The sequence below is a fragment of the Canis lupus genome, chromosome 2 (assembly GCF_003254725.2).
Source record: "Canis lupus dingo isolate Sandy chromosome 2, ASM325472v2, whole genome shotgun sequence".
In the NCBI taxonomy this organism is placed as follows: domain Eukaryota; kingdom Metazoa; phylum Chordata; class Mammalia; order Carnivora; family Canidae; genus Canis; species Canis lupus.
The window spans coordinates 6,814,001-6,837,455 of record NC_064244.1 but is presented as its reverse complement, the minus strand read 5'-3'; the positions used below and the strand labels follow the sequence as shown (position 1 = coordinate 6,837,455).

Genomic DNA, 23,455 nt, shown 5'->3' with positions numbered 1-23,455 from the left:
GTATCTTAGGCTTTTGGGTGCAATTGTAAATGGGATTGATTCCTTAATTGCTCTTTCATCAGCCTCATTGTTAGTGTATAGAAATGCCACTGATTTTGGGCATTGATTTTGTATCCTGCCACGCTACCAAATTGCTGAATGAGTTCTAGCAATCTTGGGGTGGAGGCTTTTGGGTTTTTTTATGCAGAGTATCATGTCATCGGCGAAGAGGGAGAGTTTGACTTCTTCTTTGCCAATTTGAATGCCTTTAATGTCTTTTTGTTGTCTGATTGCTGAGGCTAGGACTTCCAGTACTATGTTGAATAGCAGTGGTGAGAGTGGACATCCCTGTCTTGTTCCTGATCTTAGGGGAAAGGCTCCCAGTGCTTCCCCATTGAGAATGATATTTGCTGTGGGCTTTTTGTAGATGGCTTTTAAGATGTTGAGGAATGTTCCCTCTATCCCTACACTCTGAAGAGTTTTGATCAGGAATGGATGCTGTATTTTGTCAAATGCTTTCTCTGCATCTAATGAGAGGATCATATGGTTCTTGCTTTTTCTCTTGCTGATATGATGAATCACATTGATTGTTTTACGAGTGTTGAACCAGCCTTGTGTCCTGGGGATAAATCCTACTTGGTCATGGTGAATAATTTTATTAATGTACTGTTGGATCCTATTGGCTAGTATCTTGTTGAGAATTTTTGCATCCATGTTCATCAGGGATATTGGTCTGTTATTCTTTTTGGTGGGGTCTTTGTCTGGTTTTGGAATTAAGGTGATGCTGGCCTCATAGAACGAATTTGGAAGTACTCCATCTCTTTCTATCTTTCCAAACAGCTTTAGGAGAATAGGTATGGTTTCTTCTTTAAACATTTGATAGAATTCCCCTGGGAAGCCATCTGGCCCTCGACTTTTGTGTCTTGGGAGGTTTTTGATGACTGCTTCAATTTCCTCCCTGGTTATTGGCCTGTTCAGGTTTTCTATTTCTTCCTGTTCCAGTTTTGGTAGTTTGTGGCTTTCCAGAATGCGTCCATTTCTTCTAGATTGCCTAATTTATTAGCGTATAGCTGTTCATAATATGTGTTTAAAATCGTTTGTATTTCCTTGGTGTTGGTAGTGATCTCTCCTTTCTCATTCATGATTTTATTAATTTGAGTCTTCTCTCTCTTCTTTTTAGTAAGGCTGGTTAATGGTTTATCTATCTTGTTAATTCTTTCAAAGAACCAACTCCTGGTTCTGTTGATCTATTCCACAGTCCTTCTGGTCTTGATTTCGTTGAGTTCTGCTCGAATCTTTATTAACTCTCTTCTTCTCCTGGGTGTAGGATCTATTTGCTGTTTTTTCTTTAGCTCCTTTATGTGTAAGGTTAGCTTTTGTATTTGAGTTCTTTCCAGTTTTTGAATGGATGCTTGTATTGCGATGTATTTCTCCCTTAGGACTGCTTTTGCTGCATCCCAAAGATTTTGAACAGTTGTATCTTCATTCTCATTAGTTTCCATGAATCTTTTTAATTCTTCCTTAATTTCCTGGTTGACCCTTTCATCTTTTAGCAGGATGGTCCTTAACCTCCATGTGTTTGAGGTCCTTCCAAACTTCTTGTTGTGATTTAGTTCTAATTTCAAGGCATTATGGTCTGAGAATATGCAGGGGACGATCCCAACCTTTTGGTATCGGTTCAGACCTGATTTGTGACCCAGTATGTGGTCTATTCTGGAGAAAGTTCCATGTACAGTTAAGAAGAATGTGTATTCAGTTGAGTTCGGATGTAAAGTTCTGTAGATATCTGTGAAATCCATCTGGTCCAGTGTATTATTTAAAGCTCTCGTTTCTTTGGAGATGTTGTGCTTAGAAGACCTATTGAGTATAGAAAGAGCTAGATTGAAGTCACCAAGTATAAGTGTATTATTATCTAAGTATTTCTTCACTTTGGTTATTAATTGATTGATATATTTGGCAGCTCCCACATTCGGGGCATATATATTGATGATTGTTAAGTCCTCTTGTTGGATAGATCCTTTAAGTATGATATAGTGTCCCTCTTCATCTCTCACTACAGTCTTCGGGGTAAATTTTAGTTTATCTTATATAAGGATGGCTGCCCCTGCTTTCTTTTGAGGACCACTCGAATGGTAAATGGTTCTCCAACCTTTTATTTTCAGGCTGTAGGTGTCCTTCTGTCTAAAATGAGTCTCTTGTAGACAGCAAATAGATGGGTCCTGCTTTTTTATCCAGTCTGAAACCCTGTGCCTTTTGATGGGGTCATTAAGTCCGTTCACGTTCAGAGTTACTATTGAGAGATATGAGTTTAGTGTCACCATGATATCTATTCAGTCCTTGTTTTTGTGGATTGTTCCACCGAACTTCTTAAAAGGGAATTTTAAGAGTCCCCCTTAAAATTTCTTGTAGAGCTGCTTTGGAGGTCACATATTCTTTCAGTTCCTGCCTGTCTTGGAAGCTCTTTATCTCTCCTTCCATTTTGAATGAGAGCCTTGCTGGATAAAGTATTCTTGGTTGCATGTTCTTGTCATTTAGGACCCTGAATATATCCTGCCAGCCCTTTCTGGCCTGCCAGGTCTCTGTGGAGAGGCCTGCTGTTACCCTAATACTCCTCCCCATAAAAGTCAGGGATTTCTTGTCTCTTGCTGCTTTAAGGATCTTCTCTTTATCTTTGGAATTTGCAAGCTTAACTATTAAATGCCGAGGTGTTGAACGGTTTTTATTGATTTTAGGGGGGGAATCTCTCTATTTCCTGGATCTGAATGCCTGTTTCCCTTCCCAGATTAGGAACGTTTTCAGCTAGGATTTGTTCAAATACATATTCTGGCCCTCTGGCCCTTTCGGCACACTTGGGAACCCCAATTAAATGTAGGTTTTTCTTCCCCAGGCTGTCGTTTATTTCCCTTAATCTATCTTCATGGTCTTTTAATTGTTTGTCTCTTTTTTCCTCAGTTTCCCTCTTTGCCATCAACTTGTCTTCTATGTCACTCACTCGTTCTTCCACTTCATTAACCCTCGTCATTAGGACTTTTAGTTTGGGTTGCATCTCAATTGATTTTTAATTTCTGCCTGATTAGATCTAAATTCTGCAGTCATGAAGTCTCTTGAGTCCTTTATGCTTTTTTCTAGAGCCACCAGTAGCTGTATAATAGTGCTTCTGAATTGGCTTTCTGACATTGAATTGTAATCCAGATTTTGTAACTCTGTGGGAGAGAGGACTGTTTCTGATTCTTTCTTTTGAGGTGAGGTTTTCCTTCTAGTCATTTTGCTCAGTGCAGAGTGGCCAAAAGCAAGTTGTATTGGGAAAAGGAGAAAAAGAGAGGAGAGAAAGAAGGAAAGAAAAGAGAAAAAGAAAAATGGAAGAAAAAAAAGAAAAAGAGAGAAAGAAAAAAGGGATGGGGGAAGCAAACAGAAATCAAGAGCAAAAAAAAAAAAAAAAAAAACAAAAACAAAACAAAACAAAACAAAAAAACCACGGGGGAGTATCTTCTGATTCTGTATACTTTAAGTCCCTTTACTTCCCCTGGAACTTGTCCGCCTAGCTGGTCTTCTGGGGGAGGGGCCTGTTGTGCTGATTTTCAGGTGTTGGCACTTGGGGGAGCTTCTCTGCCCCCTGCCTGGTGCAGGGCTCAGTGGGGGTTGTTTACCCCGTGAGGCCCCAGGAGTAACAACCGCAGTGGCGGGGCCAGCTCTGCAGCCCTGGAGTCAGCTCCCGCAGTAACCCCAGAGCTCTCCCTCTGCAGGGGCCTGGAGGCTCCGGGGTGGGGCTGCTGATCTGCTCAGCTCGTGGCAGGAGTGTCCTTGCTGTCCTGGGCCCTCCTGGCCTCTGCCTGTCTCCGTGGGAGGCCGGATCCTGGGCTGTGTCCCCGGCGCCCAGTGCTCCCGGCCTGTGCTGTTGGATTAGCGCTCCTGGCCGGGCTGCTCCCGCAGCCGCGCAGCCCCCTCCGCACGGAGCCTCTTCCTCTGCCCGAGCTCCTCCGAGGTGCTCCCGGGTCCAGCCCCGTGTGCTGTAGCCCTTCAGGGAGCTCGGCGCACTCTCCCCCAAGGCGCAGGTGTCAGTGTCCCAGGGAGCCTGAGGGCATTCCCGCCCTCCTGGGGTCCTGCTCCAACTCCCTGGGAGCCCTTTCCACCGGGGAAGATTGGTGCAGCCCCTGCTTCTCCGGGACGGGGCTCTCCTGTCCTGGGGATACTCGCCCGGCCTCAGCCCGGCTCCTCGTGGGGCCCCTCCCCCTTGGATGTATTTTGTTTCTTTATTTCTTTTTTCCCGTCTTCCTACCTTGATAGAAGTGCGAACTGTCCTCACTGTAGCATTCCAGTTGTTGTCTCTTTAAATCTCAGGCCGAATTCATAGATTTTCAGGATGATTTGAAGGTTTTCTAGGTAATTTGGTGGGGACAGGTGATTTGGAGACCCTACTCTTCCGCTATCTTGCCCCTCCTCCACCAGTTTGTTTTCTATAGTTAAAAGTCTGTTTCTTAATTTTCCTCTACCTCCATGTTTGTTTATGTTGTTTTTTTTAAATTACACATATGAGTGAAAGCATACAGTATTAGTTTTTCTATGACTGACTTATTTTGCTTAGCATAATACTGTCTAGCTCCATCCATGCCATTGCAAATGACAAGACTTCATTCTTTCTTACGTATTTACCCAAGGAATAAAAAAAAATACTAATTCAAAGGGATACATGCACCCTGATGTTTACAGCATTATCAACAATAGCTAAATTATGGGAAGAGCCCATATGTCCACTGCCTGATGAGTGGATAAAGAAGACATGGTGTATACACACACACACAAAGGAACTAGGAGAAATTACAAAGACATGGGCTATAGAAATTTTAGTCTAGTGAGAAAAATAGATATTAAAATATGAAGAAGGTATGAAGAATATAGTGTATTATGGTGAGAATATAGGAGATTTTAAATCAGAGTTTATGGAAGGCTTCAGAAAGGAGTCAGGTAGGAGGTATGATTGTTATAGCAGAGCTTAGGCAAAGGGACTTCAGTTATAAAGGCATATATAAAAGAATGGTTTTCTGAGATAGCATGAGTTTTTGGATACCACATGTACTTGTGAATTGTTTGGAACAAAGAATGTATGCAGAAGAGTGGTTGGAGATATAGGAGGGGCCTGAATATAATGTTATACCAAAGAGCTTGGGAGTTTATTCTTTAGGACAGTGGGAAGTACTGATTTTAAGCAGGGAATAGTTAGGATAAGATTGACATATTTCAAAGAGTACGTAGACAGCAGAATGTGATACTTAAGCTCCAGTGTCCCTTGCTTATGTGGAAACCCTCGAAAGTCCTGGAATAAGCACTAGCAATGAGTTTTATGGTCAACTGTTTTCTGAAATAGGAGTATATTTTAACTGCAATGGTCTATTTCTACTGTAACTCACTTCTTTACATTTTCCCCTAGGGTGTAGGCACTTTGGAAACCAGCTAAGGTGAAGTTTAGGATTATTTAGAAATTTTTTAAAAAAGAATTATATACGTTGTAAAGATTTTATTATTTTATTCGTGAGAGACACACAGAGAGAAGCAGAGACACAGAGAGAGGGAGAAGCAGCCTCTCTGTGGGGAGCCTGCTATGGGACTTGATCCCAGGACCCTGAGTTGAAGGCAGACGCTCAACCACTGAGCCACCTAGGGGTCTCTAAAGATTTTTTAAAGATTTTTTTAAAAAATTATTATTTATTTTAGAGGGATGTCACAGATAGCAAGAGCAGGAGGGGCAGAGGCATAAGGAGAGAGAATCTCTAGCACATTCCCTGCTGAGAGTGAAGCCTGAGCCTGGGCTGGATCCCAGGATCCTGAGATCATGACCTTCGCTGAAACCAAGCATCAGATCCTTAACCTACTGCACCACCCAGGCGCCCCTAGCAATAAATTTTAAAGTAGTTTGTAATTACATCTGTGCAAAACTAAGTTATTGCTAGCCATCCTGGTATAGACATAGCGTTTGGTAATGATCTTCCCAGCGGTTAAAACGCAAAGATAAGGGCCAGGCGTCATATTATGATATACATATACATACCATAATATGTATATGTATATATACTCATTATTTTGTATCTTTTTTAAAGAAGGACACTAAACCACATACATTTCAGGACCTACAGACCAGGGTCTTTACCTGGAGCAATATGAGACAGGACTAACTCAGTAAATTATTGTAGACTTTTTTTTCAGCCTCACGAGACAGGAAGACCTGAACCAAGGAGGTGATGGTAGAAATGGAAGGGAAAGGTTAAAAATGCAAGAAGCAATCAGGGAGTACAATCTAGGGAACTTGGCACCTGTTTTGATTTGGGGGTTTAGCTTTGCAATAGGTTATCGGCGTGAATAGCTGAAAGGCTGGAGGAGGCCCAGTCATGGACAAAGAAAGTTAAGGGAACCGTAAATTTGGGTGGAGGATGAATCCCATGTGGGGCTGTTGCATTTCAGGTGTCAGACGGGTACACAAAAATGCAGGTCTGCGGCCCAGCGAAGCACCCAGGTATTGGGGGATATAACTTATTATTTTCTTCTCCGGAAGCCACTTACCGGGTTTTTGTTTTGTTTTGTTTTGTTGGCCGTTGCTCTCGAGTCCTCAGCGCAGGAAGCCGCAGCCGCTTCCACTCCCCCGGAGCTTCCCAGCGGCGCCGGCTCACGGGCTGTGCGAGCAGCACTTCCGCCCCCAGAGGCACGCGCCCAGCGGATGCACTGCGCAGGCGCCCTGGCGCTCTTAGCCCGGCCGACTCTGGGGGCTCGGGGAGGCTCTTCAGTGGTTTCGCGTCTGCGTGGTTTTTCGCAGGATACCTTTCCGCACAGAGAGAGCATTCTCTTCCTAGTTAACCCCCCTCCCCCAAGCGCCACTTCCCCCTCCGGAAGTCATCGGCACCTCCCTGAGGGCTTTGTAGGTCTCCAGGCACGAGGCAAGCGACGCTAATGAAGATGAGTCAGCGCAGATTTCCCAGCTGGTAAACTCACGACTCATTACCTTTGGTGGTTTTGCACAAAGCCCAGAAAGTTTCGTGAGCTGAGCTTACAGGTCTGGGGTGTCTTTTGGTTCTTCTATATTAAGAAGAATTAAGAGGGAAAATTGTCAGTAAGATCCCTATTTCTTTTATTCATTCATTCATTCATTCATTCATTCATTCATTCATTCATTCATTCATTCATTCATGATAGACACACACGCAGAGACATAGGCAGAGGGAGAAGCAGGCTCCACTCAGGGAGCCCAACGTGGGACTCGATTCCGGGTCTCCAGGATCAGGCCCTGGGCCACAGGTGGCGCTAAACCGCTGAGCCACCTGGGCTGCCCAAGATCCCTATTTCTTAAGCTAGTTTCCTTGGGAAAGGGGCCAGAATCATTTCAGCCTCCTGGAATCCCAAAGTGGCTCAGGCTCCTGAGCCAGCTGGAAGATTGGCACTCTCCTGTGACTCAAAACTTTAAGTGTAGCAGGACAGTTGAAGAAAACCTGACCTCGTTTTTTTTTGTTTTTTTTTTTTTAATTTATTTATTGATGAGATAGACAGAGAGAGAGGCAGAGACACAGAGGGAGAAGCAGGTTCCCTCTGGGGAGCCCCATGTGGAACTCGATCCTGGGATCCCTGGGTCAAGACCTGAGCGAAAGGCAGACACTCAACCACTGAACCAACCAGATGCCCCTTGACCTTGTTCTTAATAACTGACGTGAAACAGATAAAGATGTATTTTAATGTATGTTTATTTATTTATATATTTACATGTATATTTATTACTTACAAATACGTTCTAAATAAGCCATTCATGGCAGGTTGGCAAAATGTGGTAGACAGTAGTGGTCCAGGGGAAATTTTGTGTTATGTAAGATGACTGGTAACTTATGGTGTGATAGCAACTTGCAATAATTATATCTTGAGCCATGGGTTGAATTAGAAATCTGTCCACTCAAAAAAAAAAAAAAAAAAAAAAAAAGAAAGAAAGAAATCTGTCCACTCAAAAAAAAACACAAAAAACTAAAAAAACAAAAACCTTAACCATTCTGCTCATCTGCCTGAAGTTTTTTCTCCATTGCACTTTTTACTTTGTAATATATAGCATAATTTATTTACTTGTGATAGGTATCATTTATTATTTGGACCACGTGAGACTTAAGCTCCATGAAGGCAGGAACTTTTTTTTTTCTTCTTACTGTTGTATTTCAAAGGCCAAGAACAGTATTGGCCCAAAGTAAGCACTCAACATACACTCATTGAATAGATGAGAAAAGAAAAAGAATATGTTATTTTTCAAAGAGCATGAAGTAGAGCCTAGAGTGGGCTTGCATGATTGGCATGATCTATGTGGAACATAGTTTTGTTCAAAAAATGAACGAATGTTTGTGGAATACCTGGTATGCCTCAAATGATAACTGGCCAAATTTCCCACAATTTATCAGCTTTTCTTCATGAAACATTCTGACATTTTATATTTGGGCCTGTGTGGTTCACCTTCATCACATCTTTTACAGTGGTAGTCTCATATCAGATAAATATTTGTTGAAAGAGCGAGGGAGTGAACTGGATTAAGGCATTAGGTTACCTGGGAATTCATTTATTTATCACATGAACAGACACTTGTTTTATAGAATTATGGCCCACAACGGTAGTATTTTATAAATCAACGTCTTTTTCTGAAGGATTTTTAGGTTTCTTCTATGATAACTTTTAGGTTTTCATTCCAGTGGTCCTTCAAAAATTTAACTTATATATTCTAGGCTATCTGGATAACCAAATACTAACAGGAGGTTTCAGTGTCTTTTGAGCATATTAGCACTAATTAGTGTAGTATTTTGTTGCAGGTTAATAAAATAAAAACCAGAAGGAGCCTTTAAAAACCGTAAAAGATTTATTCACCTTAAATGAAGCCTAAATGACAGTGAACTACTCTATCAGAAGATTTCACAGTAGTTTAAAAGGAGAAAAGAGAAGAATGAGTCATAGTATCTGGTAAAATAGGATTGCTAATGTCAGTACCATATTCTATTCTGAGAGGTGATTTAGTTCGGCCAAGCATAATCATTGGTGTTTTTAAATTAATATTTTAAATTTAAATTTTGTTGAATTTATAGGTTTTATGCACTTATGATTTTGTGGGTGTTTTTTTGTAGTGACAAAAACTATAATACAAAGAATTTGAGCTTAAGTTTATATTTGTACATATTTAATAATATCATAATGAAAATGTTTAAATTAGGAACAGGATACCTTAAAAATGTGTTTTTACTTGTAATGGATTTTAATGAGGTGTTACTTTACTCAAGTTTTTGAAAAATGACATTACAGAGTTTTGAGCTTTAGGGCCCAGGACACAGAATATTGACTTTAATGAATTACAGGTGTGACAGTTCTCTGAAGGAAAGATGTTTCTGCTGCTAGTAGTGCTTGTGCTGTGAGAAATAAAAGAGAGGGATCTTAGGGAAATGTAGAAAGATTGGTTGGAGAAATTTGAGATAAAATTGGAGCTTTCTTTGCAGTTTTGCTTTTGGCTCTGAATTTGTGATTCTCTTTCTTAGTGATTTTTCTCAAATGGCTAAGTGAAATGAAGTGTTTTTGTTTCCAGATTTAAGAGAAGAAAAATGCTAATCAGCACTTTGTAGATAGTGCAAATCTCTGGTGTGGAACACTGGGAGACCTAAAGAGCTGTTTAAAGTCATTGTGATAGACAGAGGAAGGAGTTACTATCTGCTCCCCCTCCCCTCACCCCGTCCCTGGTCCTGCACTGGGAAATAGGAATAGAAAGAAAGGAGTTGAGGGCTCTGTTTTGTTTACTTTACTAGAAGGGGTACTGAGAGCAGCTGTATTTTAGAGTCGACTTTGCTGCCATGGCCAGAGAAATACTATCTGGAGTTCAGTCAATCCACAGATATTCATTGAGCACCTCTATGTGCTTGGCATTATGTAGGGGGCTGAAGACAGGGAACAATACAGGGTCCATCCATGTCTTTGGGACTTAGGTAAAACTAATACTTGTTGATTCTGTTGTATTGTGTCCCTCTCTTTGCTTGGTACACTTTAGTTAAATATGCGTGGGCAATGTGAACATTTTTAGTGCACTCTTTATATTGATTTGTCTGATTTCTGGGATGGAATACAAAGTTAGAAATTGTAAAGGCTCAGATTAATTTGTTCTTATCTTTCTCTGTTTTTAAGGGGTGTTATGAAAGTTGACATAAATCTTCAGAAAGTGGACATTGACCAATGTTCAAGTGATGGCTGGTTTTCAGGAACTCACAAATGTCACCTTAACAATTCAGAGGTAAGAATGTGAAGATAAAGTCCTCTGAAATCAGAAGCTCAGAAATGTATCACTTTAGAATTCTATTGTATTTGTGTGGGTAAGTGAACAAGAGGTATCTTACTGAGAAAGAAAAGTATCCTGTGCAGTTCTGAATGTTGAAATGTGAACTGAAAGAGGGGTAGAAAATTTTATGCACAATAACTGTTTATTTGGGGAGTAAGAGAAAACTGAAACTAAAAATACGCCTGAAGTTTGTATTTAGTCAAAGGCTGACCCTATTCTTCAAAATGGGCTAGAAATTAAAATAGCCATGAAGTGAGAAATCCAGGAGGGGTCAACCAATGCATATTTATGCACATATTTATGCAGTATGATTCTTGTTGAAACACTGATGCTATACATTCAGACATGCTGCCATCTGCTAGAAAAGCAATAAAGTGTGGCAGGGCAATTTGGAAAACAAGGAGAAAACTATTCAGGGTCCTGGATAAGAAATATATATATTTGTGTATGTTTTCCAGTTTTCAGCCCTTGTCTGTGCCTTATTTCATGGGACTCTGGTTGGTAAAAAAGCAGGCATAGAGATCATACTTTTGGAAATAAGACTGCTACTTGTCTTTTGTAGTTTCAGAGAGGAAATGTGATTACATCCTGATTTTATTTCCAGTAATCTATCTCTCAGATCCCCAAATGCTCTGAAACAACTGTATAATAACAATCTTGATCTTAAATACTTATATTATCCCAACTTTGAGTCCATGAATTAGTGAGGAAGATCAGCTTAAAAAATTTATTTTAAATACAGGCAATATTGCCTTAAATGTAGTAATTTAAATCTTCATTTTTAATTCTTGTTCCTGTGAAAGATGGTTTTATACAGTGCATTTTTCTTACTGTCGGATATGATGCTCTTTATTTTTTATTTATTTTTAAATTTTAATTTCAGTATAGTTAATATACAGTGTTGTATTAGTTTCATGTGTGCAGTATAATGATTCAATACGTAGTGCACCACCACAATATCTCTTAACTCTCTTACTCCCTAAAAGCCCTCATAACTCCACATATCCCTCTAATCATCACACATCCTTACCATACCCCCTGACTTCCACTTCCTTAATGCCCCCTCTAGGTTACCACACATCCCCTACCCCCTCCCACATTTCTGTACATCTCCGCATAGTCAACCCTTCACAAAGCCCTCAATTCCTTCACGTCCCCCCCAAAATTTGGATTCAGATTATGTAAGTGAAATGTTTCAGTATTATCAATTTTGTAAGTTAAGTCCTCTTTTTGCTTCCTTTCACTTTTTGTTCTTATGATTTTGAACTTTTCTGAGTTTCTACTCCCCTTTGGATGATGCTGGCATTTCTAAAGATACAAATTTCAATCACTGATCTAGCGAACATCTTTAGTCTGATTATTATCTCTATGCCAATAGCGTATACCCATTTAGGTTTGTCTTTTAGCCAGGGTGAAATTTTTTCTGCCTGGGTGTTATAGTGTGGATATTGATCTGTAGGTGCTCATTTCTGTATAGCCTTGTTTCAGTGGTGCTCCTGGTTGGTTGAAATAAGCAGTCTGTCTACAAACAAGGAGGCATTTACTTTTCAGTTTGAGACAATGGCTGCTTGGCTCTGATAATCTTGGTATAGTGGTATTCCCCCCCCCCCCCCCCTTATAGTACATCTATTTGACTAGCTGGTTACATTGCAAGAATCTCTTTCTCTTCTGGAAGATTGATTTACTTTCATTGTACCAGGATTGTTAATTATCTTTTTTTTTTTTAAAGCTTTCAAATAAACTAAGTTATTTCAAGATAAAATACTATCCTCTGTTCTGGTTAAGAAAGATTATGTTGAAATGTGTGACTTTTTGCATTATATGGGAGCATTATATTTATTAAATCCCTATAAGGAAAACTAGGAAAATATATCCTACAAGACTACTGACAGTTCAGTGAATTTCATTTGAAAATGTTGTCAAAAGAGGCTCAATGATGGGGTGCCTGGGTGGCTCAGTTGGTTAAGTGTCTACCTTGGGCTCAGGTCATGATCCCAGGGTCCTGGGATGGAGCCCCACATCAGGCTTCCTGTTGAACAGGGAGCCTGCTTTTCCCTCTCTGTATGCACCTTCCCCTTGTGCACTCTCTGTCTTACATAAATAAATAAAATCTTAAAAAATATGGCTCAGTGATAAAAAATAACATCAATAAACAGTGAATGTACAAAATGCATATTTTGACTTAGACTCTGGCTCTCTCTATCTACCTTCCCTTGCCAGGTGCTAGAATTGGGAGTGGGAGACAGTGTTCTGGGTTAGGCCCATGAGGCCCTTGATGGGTAGTCTGACTCACACAGGGCTTCCTTGGAGCTCTTCACACCATTTTGTTGGGCTTCTCTGAGGTCCTTTCATGGGTGCTGGTCACTCTAGGCACCTGCAGCAATTCCATATCCATACCACATCTTCAGTCTGTGGACTAGCAGTGGTCTTTCAGTCCTTCCCTGGGCTGATGTGAGTTAGAGACGAGGAACTGGCTTCTCTTGATCTTGAAAGCAGGAAGAAAAATCACATGTTCAGGGTATTTTTCATCTACAGTGTCTCCTTCATTCTTTGTCACATACCTTCTGTAGTGGACCCCAAGGATCACTATTAAACTGGCTTATTTTGGGAGATAGTTAACATGATTCATATTTGTAGGGTATAGGGGCCTATCTTTATGAATATCCATGTCATTAGAAACAGATACTCACCATGTTTATTGTGGGTTTTAGCTAATGTTTAACATTCTTCTCTTATAAATAGTAGTGGAAGTCACACATTTTAGTTATATTGAGGCAAACTTTTTACTTTTAAAATGTTTCTGATGTATTCAATATTTAGCCTTCCGGGTATCTTAAACCAGAATACTGAGTCTGTTGGAAACAGGTAAGTGGCATGTGACCAATGACAAAAGCCTCATAGCATTTTAAAAAGGCATAGAATGGTTTGTGAGGAAAATAATATTTTTAAAAGATTTTATTTATTTATTCATGAGAGACACAGAGAGAGGCAGAGACACAGGCAGAGGGAGAGGAAGAAGCAGGCTTCATGCAGGGAGCCCAACACGGGACTCAATTCCAGGTCTCCAGGATCACACCCTGGGCTGAAGGCGGCGCTAAACTGCTGAGCCACCTGGGCTGCCCAGGAAAATAATTTCTCAATGGGTTTGAGTCCTCACAGAGACTAGGAGGCCACCAAGCATTTTTTGAAGGGCATAGTAAAACAGGATCTGGACCGACATCCTGAACTGGATTACAGGATTATTCTGGCTGTTTTTGTAAGGGATCCAGATCATTGCAGCAGGGACTTGATCATGTTGTCAGTATTCATTTAAATAATTCTTGGCCTATTTTCATATCATTGTTTGTGTTGAGTACACAAAATCCTCTTGCAGAATGGTTTATTAAAAACATTAAAATAAATGGATATTCATTTTTGTTTTAGAAGTTTCTTTTGCTTTGTTTCCATTATAAGAACTTTTTAAAATCACTCTTCAGAGTAGGATGTGGCCCTGAAACTTTTTGATTATATTCTATTAATAAAAGTGGTCTAAGTATCCATCCATAGTATGTGTATTTTTAATCTAAAAGGTATGATTTTTTTCTTGTATTTATAAATTCTGTATATTATAAATTAGAAAACTTAGAGTGAGATAAAGATAAACTAATATTTTAATATAGGTCATATATTATAAAAATTTTATCTTTAATGATAATAAATTAACTGATTCACAATGTTTTAAATCTTAGTTTAATACTTGGTAATGCAGGGATCCCTGGGTGGCTCAGTTGATTAAGTGTCTGACTTCAGCTCAGGTCCTGGGATGACTTCAGCCCCTTGCATCCGGCTTCCTGCTCAGTGGGGAGTGTACTTCTCCCTCTCCCTCTATTCTCTCTGCCTTTCTCAAATAAATAAATAAAATCTTAAAAAAAAGAAAAACTTAGTAATGCAATGATTCAGAGGTCTCTAAGTTCAATTTATTTTTATACTTTGTTTTAATGTCTGTCATGGTTGAAAATATGACTTGCAAGGATATGTCATTCCAAATTGTAGAAATAATTTGTTGACTGTGTTTGCTAAATGACACTGTTCATTTTTCAGTCCCATGTACCAATTTTGCAAAGATTTTGGAAAATTCAGCTGGCAGTTTTTCATCTAACCTGATGTCAGTTGGTCCTTACAAATTATTTGGAAAGCTGGGCATTTTAATATTTTAGGGGAATAGGTTAAAAAGTCCACTCACACTTTTATGAGGAATATTTTCAAACAGATTAGGAAATTTTATTTTCAACTCTAAACTATATAGTTATTGAGTACTTATAGTTTTTTTGGCAACAAAAGCCACATAACACTGAAAACGTTTCCAAATATGCATTTTCAAAATGCTCACTTCAGAAGGCTTCCTCATGGATTATTAAACTGTCACTTTTACTTTGAAGGAACAGCTTACATGTGTTTTTGAAAATACCTGCTACATAGGCACTAGTGACAACCACTTGTTATTGTAGAGCAGGTCAGCAAATTTGGAGCATTTGTTTTCTTTATTTTTATTTTTTAAAAAGATTTTATTTATTCATGAGAGACACACAGAGAGAGGCAGAGACATAGGCAGAGGAAAAAGCAGGCTCCCTGCTGGGAGCACTATGTAGAACTAAATCCCAGGACCCTGGGATCCTGTCCTAAGCCGAAGGTAGACACTCAACCACTGAGCCACCCAGGTGTCCCCATTTTCTTTCTTTAAAAGAGTAATGCATAGTCTTTGAGTTTAAAAACAAGTAGCTCCCTTTGATATAATCAGAAAATTTTTGTGTGGGAAAAGGTCTTCCAGGTTATGCACCATCTCATTTTGAAGAATTGTAAATATTTTATGATTTAAAATAATATACTCTGTGAATCCACTTAGACAGTCAAATGTAAATGCTCATACATGGAAATTTGAAAACAGATGAAGGAACCAGTTAACCACTGTTGATGCCCGGGAACACCTAGATTTCCTTCAGGATACCTCACATGACTTACCAGTATTGTCATATGGCATGTGGACCGAGTAAGAGCATTAATATCTATTGAAGCCTTAAATTAGTAAAGCTTGATTTTTTTAAATAAAAAGGTTAAACATAAAATAGAAATTCTACTATTTTCTTTTCACATGTCAATTAACCTCTTGTGTCCTTCTCTTTAGAGACTACTCCTTGAGGTTATTAGATTTACAATTCCATCTAGAATCACCAGAATGGTTGTGTTGTCAGCTAAGCCAATGGTTTTATAAAGCTCTGAGATAGTTTTCTGATACCTTTTTTTTATACTGAATGTATTAAATGGGAATCCACTTGTAACTCTTTACTACTCCATTAGATCTAAGTTAATTAATTTCTAAAGATACATTTTTTGCAAGTTGAAAATGTCAGAAAGGATGTCCTTTAGTATGCAAGAAAAGAAGCTTAATGCAAAAATCTAAGGAAAGCAGGAGTTAATCATTCTGTTTTGGAAGCCGTCTTATAAACAAAATATAGCTTACTCATTTGGCTACAATAGGATTTAGAGTACTTTTCCAGAGATGTCTTATTGAATTCAATTTGACTGAGTGAAATTGCATAGAAATAGCTGTATGTTGTTCTCATCTTGTGGCTGCAATCGACTGCCTCTTCTTTTCTCTTTAAGCTCTTCTTTCCTCTAGAAAGTTTCTGCTTAGAAATATTATTGTTCACCTATCTCTAGAACTCTGTTGTTTTATCCAATGGTTACTAGCTACATTATGGCTATTGAAATGTAAATCAGTTAAAATTAAACAAAATTAAAAATTCAGGTCTTTCCTAGACTGATTTTAAATGCATGATAGCCACATGTAACTAAGGCTACCATATTGAACAGTGTAGTGCACAGCTGTGCTCTAGAATATGGTCTAGCTTGTAGTATAGTCGAAACACACAGATTATTGAAACCCTTCAGATCTCTGAATTTCCTCTTATAGTAACACTGCTTTTAAATCCACCAGGGGACATTAAAGGACAAACTTGAAATGAATTTTGGCCTATGCAGGCATTCTTATGATCTATTTTATTATTTCAGTTCAAAATAAATATTGAGAAACTTGCAAACTATTTTTAATGCCATCATTTTACACTGAAAATGGTAAAAATCTTCAGTAAATGGAGAAAAATAAATATTGACAGTCTTTTAGATGTCTAAATTTCTTCTGTATTTGTAGTAAAACTTTTCTTTCCCTTCATTACTAATACAAAATGTGGTTAACGTGAAGTTATACTCTCCTGCTAGGATATAGGGCAATGATCAGGTATTTGTTCACTGGTGCTTAGCAGTACCTGACACATTTGTTGAATTAATGGAGGCAGCCCACTCTCTTGCTAGATGGCCTCCCTGTAATGTACAGCCACTGCTTTTGCTTTCTCCCACTGGAATTGCCCAAAAATAGTTAAACATTTTTTTCTTCCTAGTAGTCCTTCATTGAGCTATTTGAAGAATTCTCTCAGTCTGCTTCTAAGTCTTCTTTCTTCTAGGCTCAGTATCCACTATTTCAGTCAAGTATCCTTGCTTTACTAGGCTTAATTTAAAAAGGCAATACCACTACTGTATGGATCCTCATTTGTTTCTGAAGTTCATAAAGCCCTAACTTGTGTGATTTTGTTACATAGTCCTCCTTACTTAAATTATTAGAAACTTATTGTATTTTCCAGAGTTTTTCAATATGCTCCTGAGATTTATTTAGCCTAGATACTCTGGAATTGTTCTCAAAGTAGGGTTACTATTCCAAAATAACAGTACTGGGGCACCTGAAAAGTCTAAGGGAAAGCTGGCTTTTCTGCTTACAGAGAGGTTTTCAGCAACTGAGCCAAGAGTTCAACAGTGGCTATCGCCACCTTGTGGTTGGGGGAAAGAGAGAGGCAGGGATGGGACTTAAAGGGAGTAGGGGAGGAAGGCAATCTCTGAGGGGTAAATCTAAAATCACTGTTGGAATACTGTACATATTTCCATATGCCTAGTTGAAAGCTGGTTTGTATGTTAGATTCTGGTCAAATCTTGGACCACTGTTTCTAATATTGTCTTGTGCTACCCAGTTCTGACTTTAGTTTGTTCACCTCTAATTAGGTATCTTAGGCTTCTCTGTTTAAGACTCATTGTAAGTTTGCTGAACAGTTGTTCTTATTAATACTTATTATTATGATTAACAAGACAGTTGTTTTCTTTTCCATGGGGCACATTTTCTAATAGATCAAGTTCATTGTTTTCATTATTCATTCAATGTATATTTATTAGCAACTGCTATATTCCAGGTACTGTTGTAGTGTCTTGAGATATACTGCGGTGAACAAAACAAAGGAAATCCATAATTTAAAAGAAATCCTTTCATTCTAGAGGGAACCAGACAGCTTAAAAATATATCAATTGATGTTAACTTTTTAAAACACCAACTTTGCTAAGGGACTGAAATACCATACATTAATTTTTGAGACACAGGAATGAATAATCCTTATCATAAAAGACAAGTCTTTGCACATCTTCCAAAAGTACAAGAATTTACCTATTGAATTGGCAAACAGTAAAAAAAAAAATTATAATGCTCAGTGTTGGTTAGGTTTTATACAAAATGGACATTCTCATACATTATTGATAGAGATGCAAATTGTTCTCAAATTTTCTGGAAATATGGTAAAAATGTATCCCCATTAGGAATTGCATTCTTTTTTGGTCCCATTTACTTATTTTAGAGAGAGAGTACAGGGTAGAGGGAGAGGGAGAGAATCTCAAGCCGACCCTGTGTGAGCAGAGCCCAAAGTGGCTCAATGCCATGACCCTGAGATCACGACCTGAGCCAAAATCAAGAATCGGATGCTGACTGACTGAGTCACCCAGGCACCCCAGAATACATTTTTTTATATGACTATCTTATACTTCTTGTTATTTTCTAGGAAATACATAACAGGATAATTCTATTTTGGATTAGGAGTAAGCATGTATGGGGAGTTTTAGGTTATAAACTACATTTAACTTCGGGGATTGGATATGAGATTATGGGATATTGTCCTATGTCGGTGTCACTTTTAGACATAATACATAAGCATTGCATTAAGTAACAGCTGTGAGAATCCAGTGTCTATCTCACTGAAGAGAGGAATTAAGCTTAGGCTTTGGATTTGTGTTTAAGTCTGAAGCTGTATGGAGGAAGTCATTGAATAGAATGACATTAACTTGCAGTGAAAGTTGTAGCAGTTTATTGCAGGATTTTATTTGGGGCCTTGTGCTGGTCAGCAAATTCATCAATTCTTTGAAAAATGATATAGGGGACAAATAATTAAGAATAACAAATTCATCAGAAGTTAAAAGTCAGAGACTGAGATTTTGCTGAGTTGGAGAAATGGACATCTTTATCAAGGTGAAAGTTAATGGGAACAAAGGTGAGATCCTGAATATGAGTATAAAACTCTTTTTGAACATAGTAAGAATGAAATGGTTTAGTTGTAACACATGTAAAAAATAATATTTGGGAGAACAGTTGAAAGTTCAGCCTGAGTCAGTGGTATGGTGTGGCTGCAAAATACCTATAGCAAAAGCCAGGCTTAGTCTTTGGTTGTTCTCTAGGTATTGGGAGATTCACATCTCACTGTATTCTAAACTTAACAGAAAAAATACCTCAAATAGTGTGCCAAGGAATATAGAAATTGAATATATAATATTAGTAAGGGCTTTGAAACATTGTTTTTTGGAGACTCAAATTAAAGATGTTTTGCCAGGGAAGAGAAGACCCAGAGATGATCTGACAACTGTTTTCAAACATGAAAGTAGCTATTATATGACTATTTATGTTTTTTTTTTTTTTTTCTGAAAGGACTCAGGGACTAGGCTGTGACTTATCAGCAAGCTAGTAGGAACAACAGAAGGCTTTCTTTAGTTCAGTGTAAGTGGAACATTTTAACAATCGTAATTCTTCAAAAATTGAGAATATGTATTTTTTAAACATGAAACTGTAAATGTGAATTTGGAGTTGTTTAATCACAGGTGACCACCTGATGAGGAAGCTATAGATTTTAGTATTTTCAATAGTGAAAGATACCACTTGACAGAATTTTGCAAGGCTCATAAAAACTTAATGCAACATGGCTGTATCATTGGATTTGTTGCCTCTTAAAGCTTCTCTGCGATCCTAACATTTTGTACTCCTAGGATACTATAAAGGAAAACACTAACAGGTTCTTCCATCCAAAAACAACACTCAGATTTTCCTTGCATTCATAATACCCTGAATGCTCACACTGCCTGTGGTTGTGCCTGAGATTTCTCAAACCTGAGATTTTCTGTTTTTTTCTCTCTGATGATGGCAAAGCAAACTGTTATTCATCATTGCCACCTTCATTTGTGCTAGCTTATATGATTCTATTCACAATTACTCATTAAGCAATTTGAGTCTCATGATGCAAGACACAAATTTTGATGGAAGTGAAAAGGAAAAGCCAAAAGATGTTTAGTTGACTGTCAATCTGGGACAATCTGAGCCAGAAAGGAGGCAATATGGGGGAATGCCATTAATTTTTCTTTAAGCTAATCTGCTTCCTTTGCTTATGAAAGACTCAGATACCTTAGAGTAGGAGATAAACCCATTTTTCAGCTATGACAAGTTCATGATATTTGGTATCTGTTCTTCAATAACACTCCTTTGTATATATACCTTATCACTGGATTGTATCACTAACCTTGAAGTTGTTGACCTAATGTTGGGACCTTTGGAGTATATGAATTATAATGTACAAAGGGGAGTGCTCCCTATCTATTCAATGTGAATAGACTCTCTGGATAGATGGATCTATTTATATCTGTCCATGTATCTATATCATCTTTTTATTTATCTGAGATATGCAATCATTAAGACTTGATTTTAGGTTTCTGTTTTATGAACTTTATGGACTACATAAAATGTTTCTCTAAAAAAAAAACAAATTCTTACAAGATCTTATTTATGAATGCTGTAGGTACAATCACTTGATAATATTTGTTGGTAACTAAGTTTTCTTTAGCCCAAGCCTGAAGACTCTATCAGATCCCCAAAAAGGAAGTGTCCTGTTGATACGTTTGTTTTTCAGTCTCTGTATAAGAAAATAATTATTTAATAGTAATAGGACATGTTTATTTAATGATTATGCTGCAAACTAGGTATGCTTGTTTCTATTTTCTAGGTGAGGAAATGAAGTCTTACAGTGGTTTTAAGTAACATGACTAAGATCATAAGACCAGGAAATGATAGGTCAGTAATTTAAACTATAGGAAGGTAGTATGGTCGACCTCCCTTATCTGTGTTTCACTTTTCCACAGTTTCAGTTTCCTGTATTCAACTGTGGCCTAGAAGCAGATGGCCCTCCTTCTGACCTATTGTCAGAAGGTGAGTGGCAGCCTGATGCTATGCCCCAATGCTTATGTCACTCACCTCACTTCATCTCATCACGTAGACATTTTATCATCTCATATCATCATAAGAAGGAGGGTGAATGAAATACAACAGCATATTTTGCGAGAGAGACACATGTTCACATAACTTTTATTGCAGTATATGGTTATAATTGTTTTGTTTTATTATTAGTTATTACTGTTAATATTTTGCTATGCCTAATTTATAAATTAAGCTTTGTGGGATCCCTGGGTGGCGCAGCGGTTTGGCGCCTGCCTTTGGCCCAGGGCGCGATCCTGGACACCTGGGATCGAATCCCACATCAGGCTCCTGGTGCATGGAGCCTGCTTCTCCCTCTGCCTATGTCTCTGCCTCTCTCTCTCTCTCTCTCTCTGTGACTATCATAAAAAAAAAAAAAAAAAAGCTTTGCTGTAGGCATATATGTATAGTAAAATAACAAAACATGATATATATAGAGCTTGGTACTATTTGCAGTTTTAAGCATCCACTGGGGTTCTTGGAATGTATGCCCTGCAGGTAAGGAGGGACTGCTGTATAGCTGACAATTTGCTGTTTGGAAAGAGAGTTACTGACTGGTAGTGACCCTGGGCTAGTACTATTAGTGTTGTAGTTTTACCCATGGGAGCTCAGCTGGGAGGCATGCTGGAATCTTACGTGTATGGGAAATTAGGTATAGAACTGATATAATTTTTGGGTGGCCAAAACAAATTTCTGAAAGATGTGGCAAGCTTACATACAAATTTGGATTAGGGTCAATAGACAGAGGGTTCCATCTTGTAGGTTTGTGAGTGGCTACAGCAGAAGTTTCTTGCTAGTGGTGATACTTTCGTTTCAGTGTATGGCATGACTTGGGATGGTAGAAATGTCCAGTTTGAAACAAGATTTAAAGGATATGATCCATCTCATTAGAGGTTGGTGAGGGCTGTACATACTGTCTGGGCATCAGCTAAGAGGGCAGGTATTAAGGGAAGGGACCTACTTCCAGCAGGAAATTAGAATACAAATCAGAATGTAGAAATAAAACAAAGGTGAATATGGAGGATTGCAGCTCTCTGGGTACAGAGATGACAAAAGGATCCACTATGTTTATGATCATATATAAATACATTTAGACACTATTGCTGAAGACAAATGCCTTAAGTGCTCCCAAACTTCTCTGTGACCTAGGATTAAAGTGGGGCCCAGATTAAAGGTGGGAAATTAACAGCATATTCAGCCAACTAGAGTAGTCTGGGGCAACAGAATTGACTTGCATACACCATGGATATGAACTCAAAGCAACGGACTTTCTTGATCTTCTCAATTTGGTGAGAGAAGCTAGTGAACATATTTGGAATATGTAGCTAAGATATATGGAGCCAATCAGGAGGAAAAAAACCTACCTATTAAACCTTTGCTTTTGTCATATTCAGTAGCGGAAAAATTGCTACTTGTCCAATTCTAGATATGAGAAGCAATCAGAATATACAGTAAGTGCTTGAGGGTGACTTTTTGGGGGTTAAATATAGCTTTGCATCATTAGCTTATGTGGGAAAAAATCCCATTATGACAGCAAATCAGATCTAATCTGGCATTCCCTCTGCTACAATTATATAAAATATGGTGGAAACTTGTCAAAGCTTTCAGCGAGAAATGAGGCTACTGATGCTTGGCAGCCCCCTTTTTGAGCACAGTGAAGAATCACGTTGCCTAGTTACAGCCCTTGGCTGATTTATAAAGCTTTAACTATTATACAAGAGTTAAACTCTATTCCTTGATATCTTTTTTCCCCCTAAATGAAAAAGCCTTATTTACCACCTTCTTAATTTTTTTTCGGTGTCTTTACCAAGTAATTTATGTGTATTTACCCAAGGGAAGTTTCAATTTATCATTATTTTTCCCTCCCCAGGGTTTATAGATTGAGAGAGATCAAGTGGGTGGTTGATGATACAAGCAGAACATAAAGTATTGAAATAACTTAAGTGCTTTTGCCCTCAAAGTAATGTGCAAGTGTCTATTTCAAAATTGTTTCTTTTGAAGTCTTTGTGTTTTCCCTCTCTTTAGGCTTATTCATAGATTGAGTTGCTATTGTCTTTAAAATGCACAAGAATATATGATATAGAATTATATTTTTGTATTTCAAAATGTAAAGTCACATATAGGTGTATGGAGGGATGTAGGGAACACTGAATGTAACCTGATGAAACAGGAATAAGAGTAGAGGCTGGGATTGGTTCCCAAACACTGAAAACAGAAGAATTAAGATGAAAAAATGAGAAAAAACTATAAATGGATGTTTACAGCAGTTATTATTGTACATCAATTAGAAAAGTGTGTGAGGGGGATCCCTGGGTGGCGCAGCGGTTTAGCGCCTGCCTTTGGCCCAGGGCGTGATCCTGGAGACCCGGGATCGAATCCCATGTCAGGCTCCCGGTGCATGGAGCATGCTTCTCCCTCTGCCTATGTCTCTGCCTCTCTCTCTCTCTCTCTCTCTCTCTCTCTGTGACTACCATAAATAAATAAAAAAATTAAAAAAAATTAAAAAAAAAGTGTGTGAAGGGGGAAATGTCTGATGTATCAGAATCCATTTCAATGGGATAAAAATACTCAAGGATTCATCAGTGTGGGGGAGATATTAAGAAGCTTTTGTTTCATGTTCTGTTTCCAGAAAGTAGTATCTTTATACTATTTTAAATGTGTGGATATCCATGTCATAGTTCTTCAGGAAACAGAACTGTCCCTAAGAAGTGCTTTCTATTATCTTGCCATAATTATTGTATTGA

At 38.4% G+C, this 23,455-nt stretch overlaps 1 protein-coding gene across 2 annotated transcripts in view; it reads left to right on the top strand.

Moving 5' to 3' along the window:
* GPR158 (G protein-coupled receptor 158) overlaps positions 1-23,455 on the top strand; it is a 409,138-nt gene that overhangs the window by 34,162 nt on the left and 351,521 nt on the right. For both annotated transcript variants that reach the window (XM_025463914.3, XM_049099715.1), the window contains exon 2: positions 10,147-10,252. In XM_025463914.3, coding sequence (XP_025319699.3) covers positions 10,147-10,252 — 106 coding nt within the window. The remainder of the gene's footprint in view (positions 1-10,146; positions 10,253-23,455) is intronic.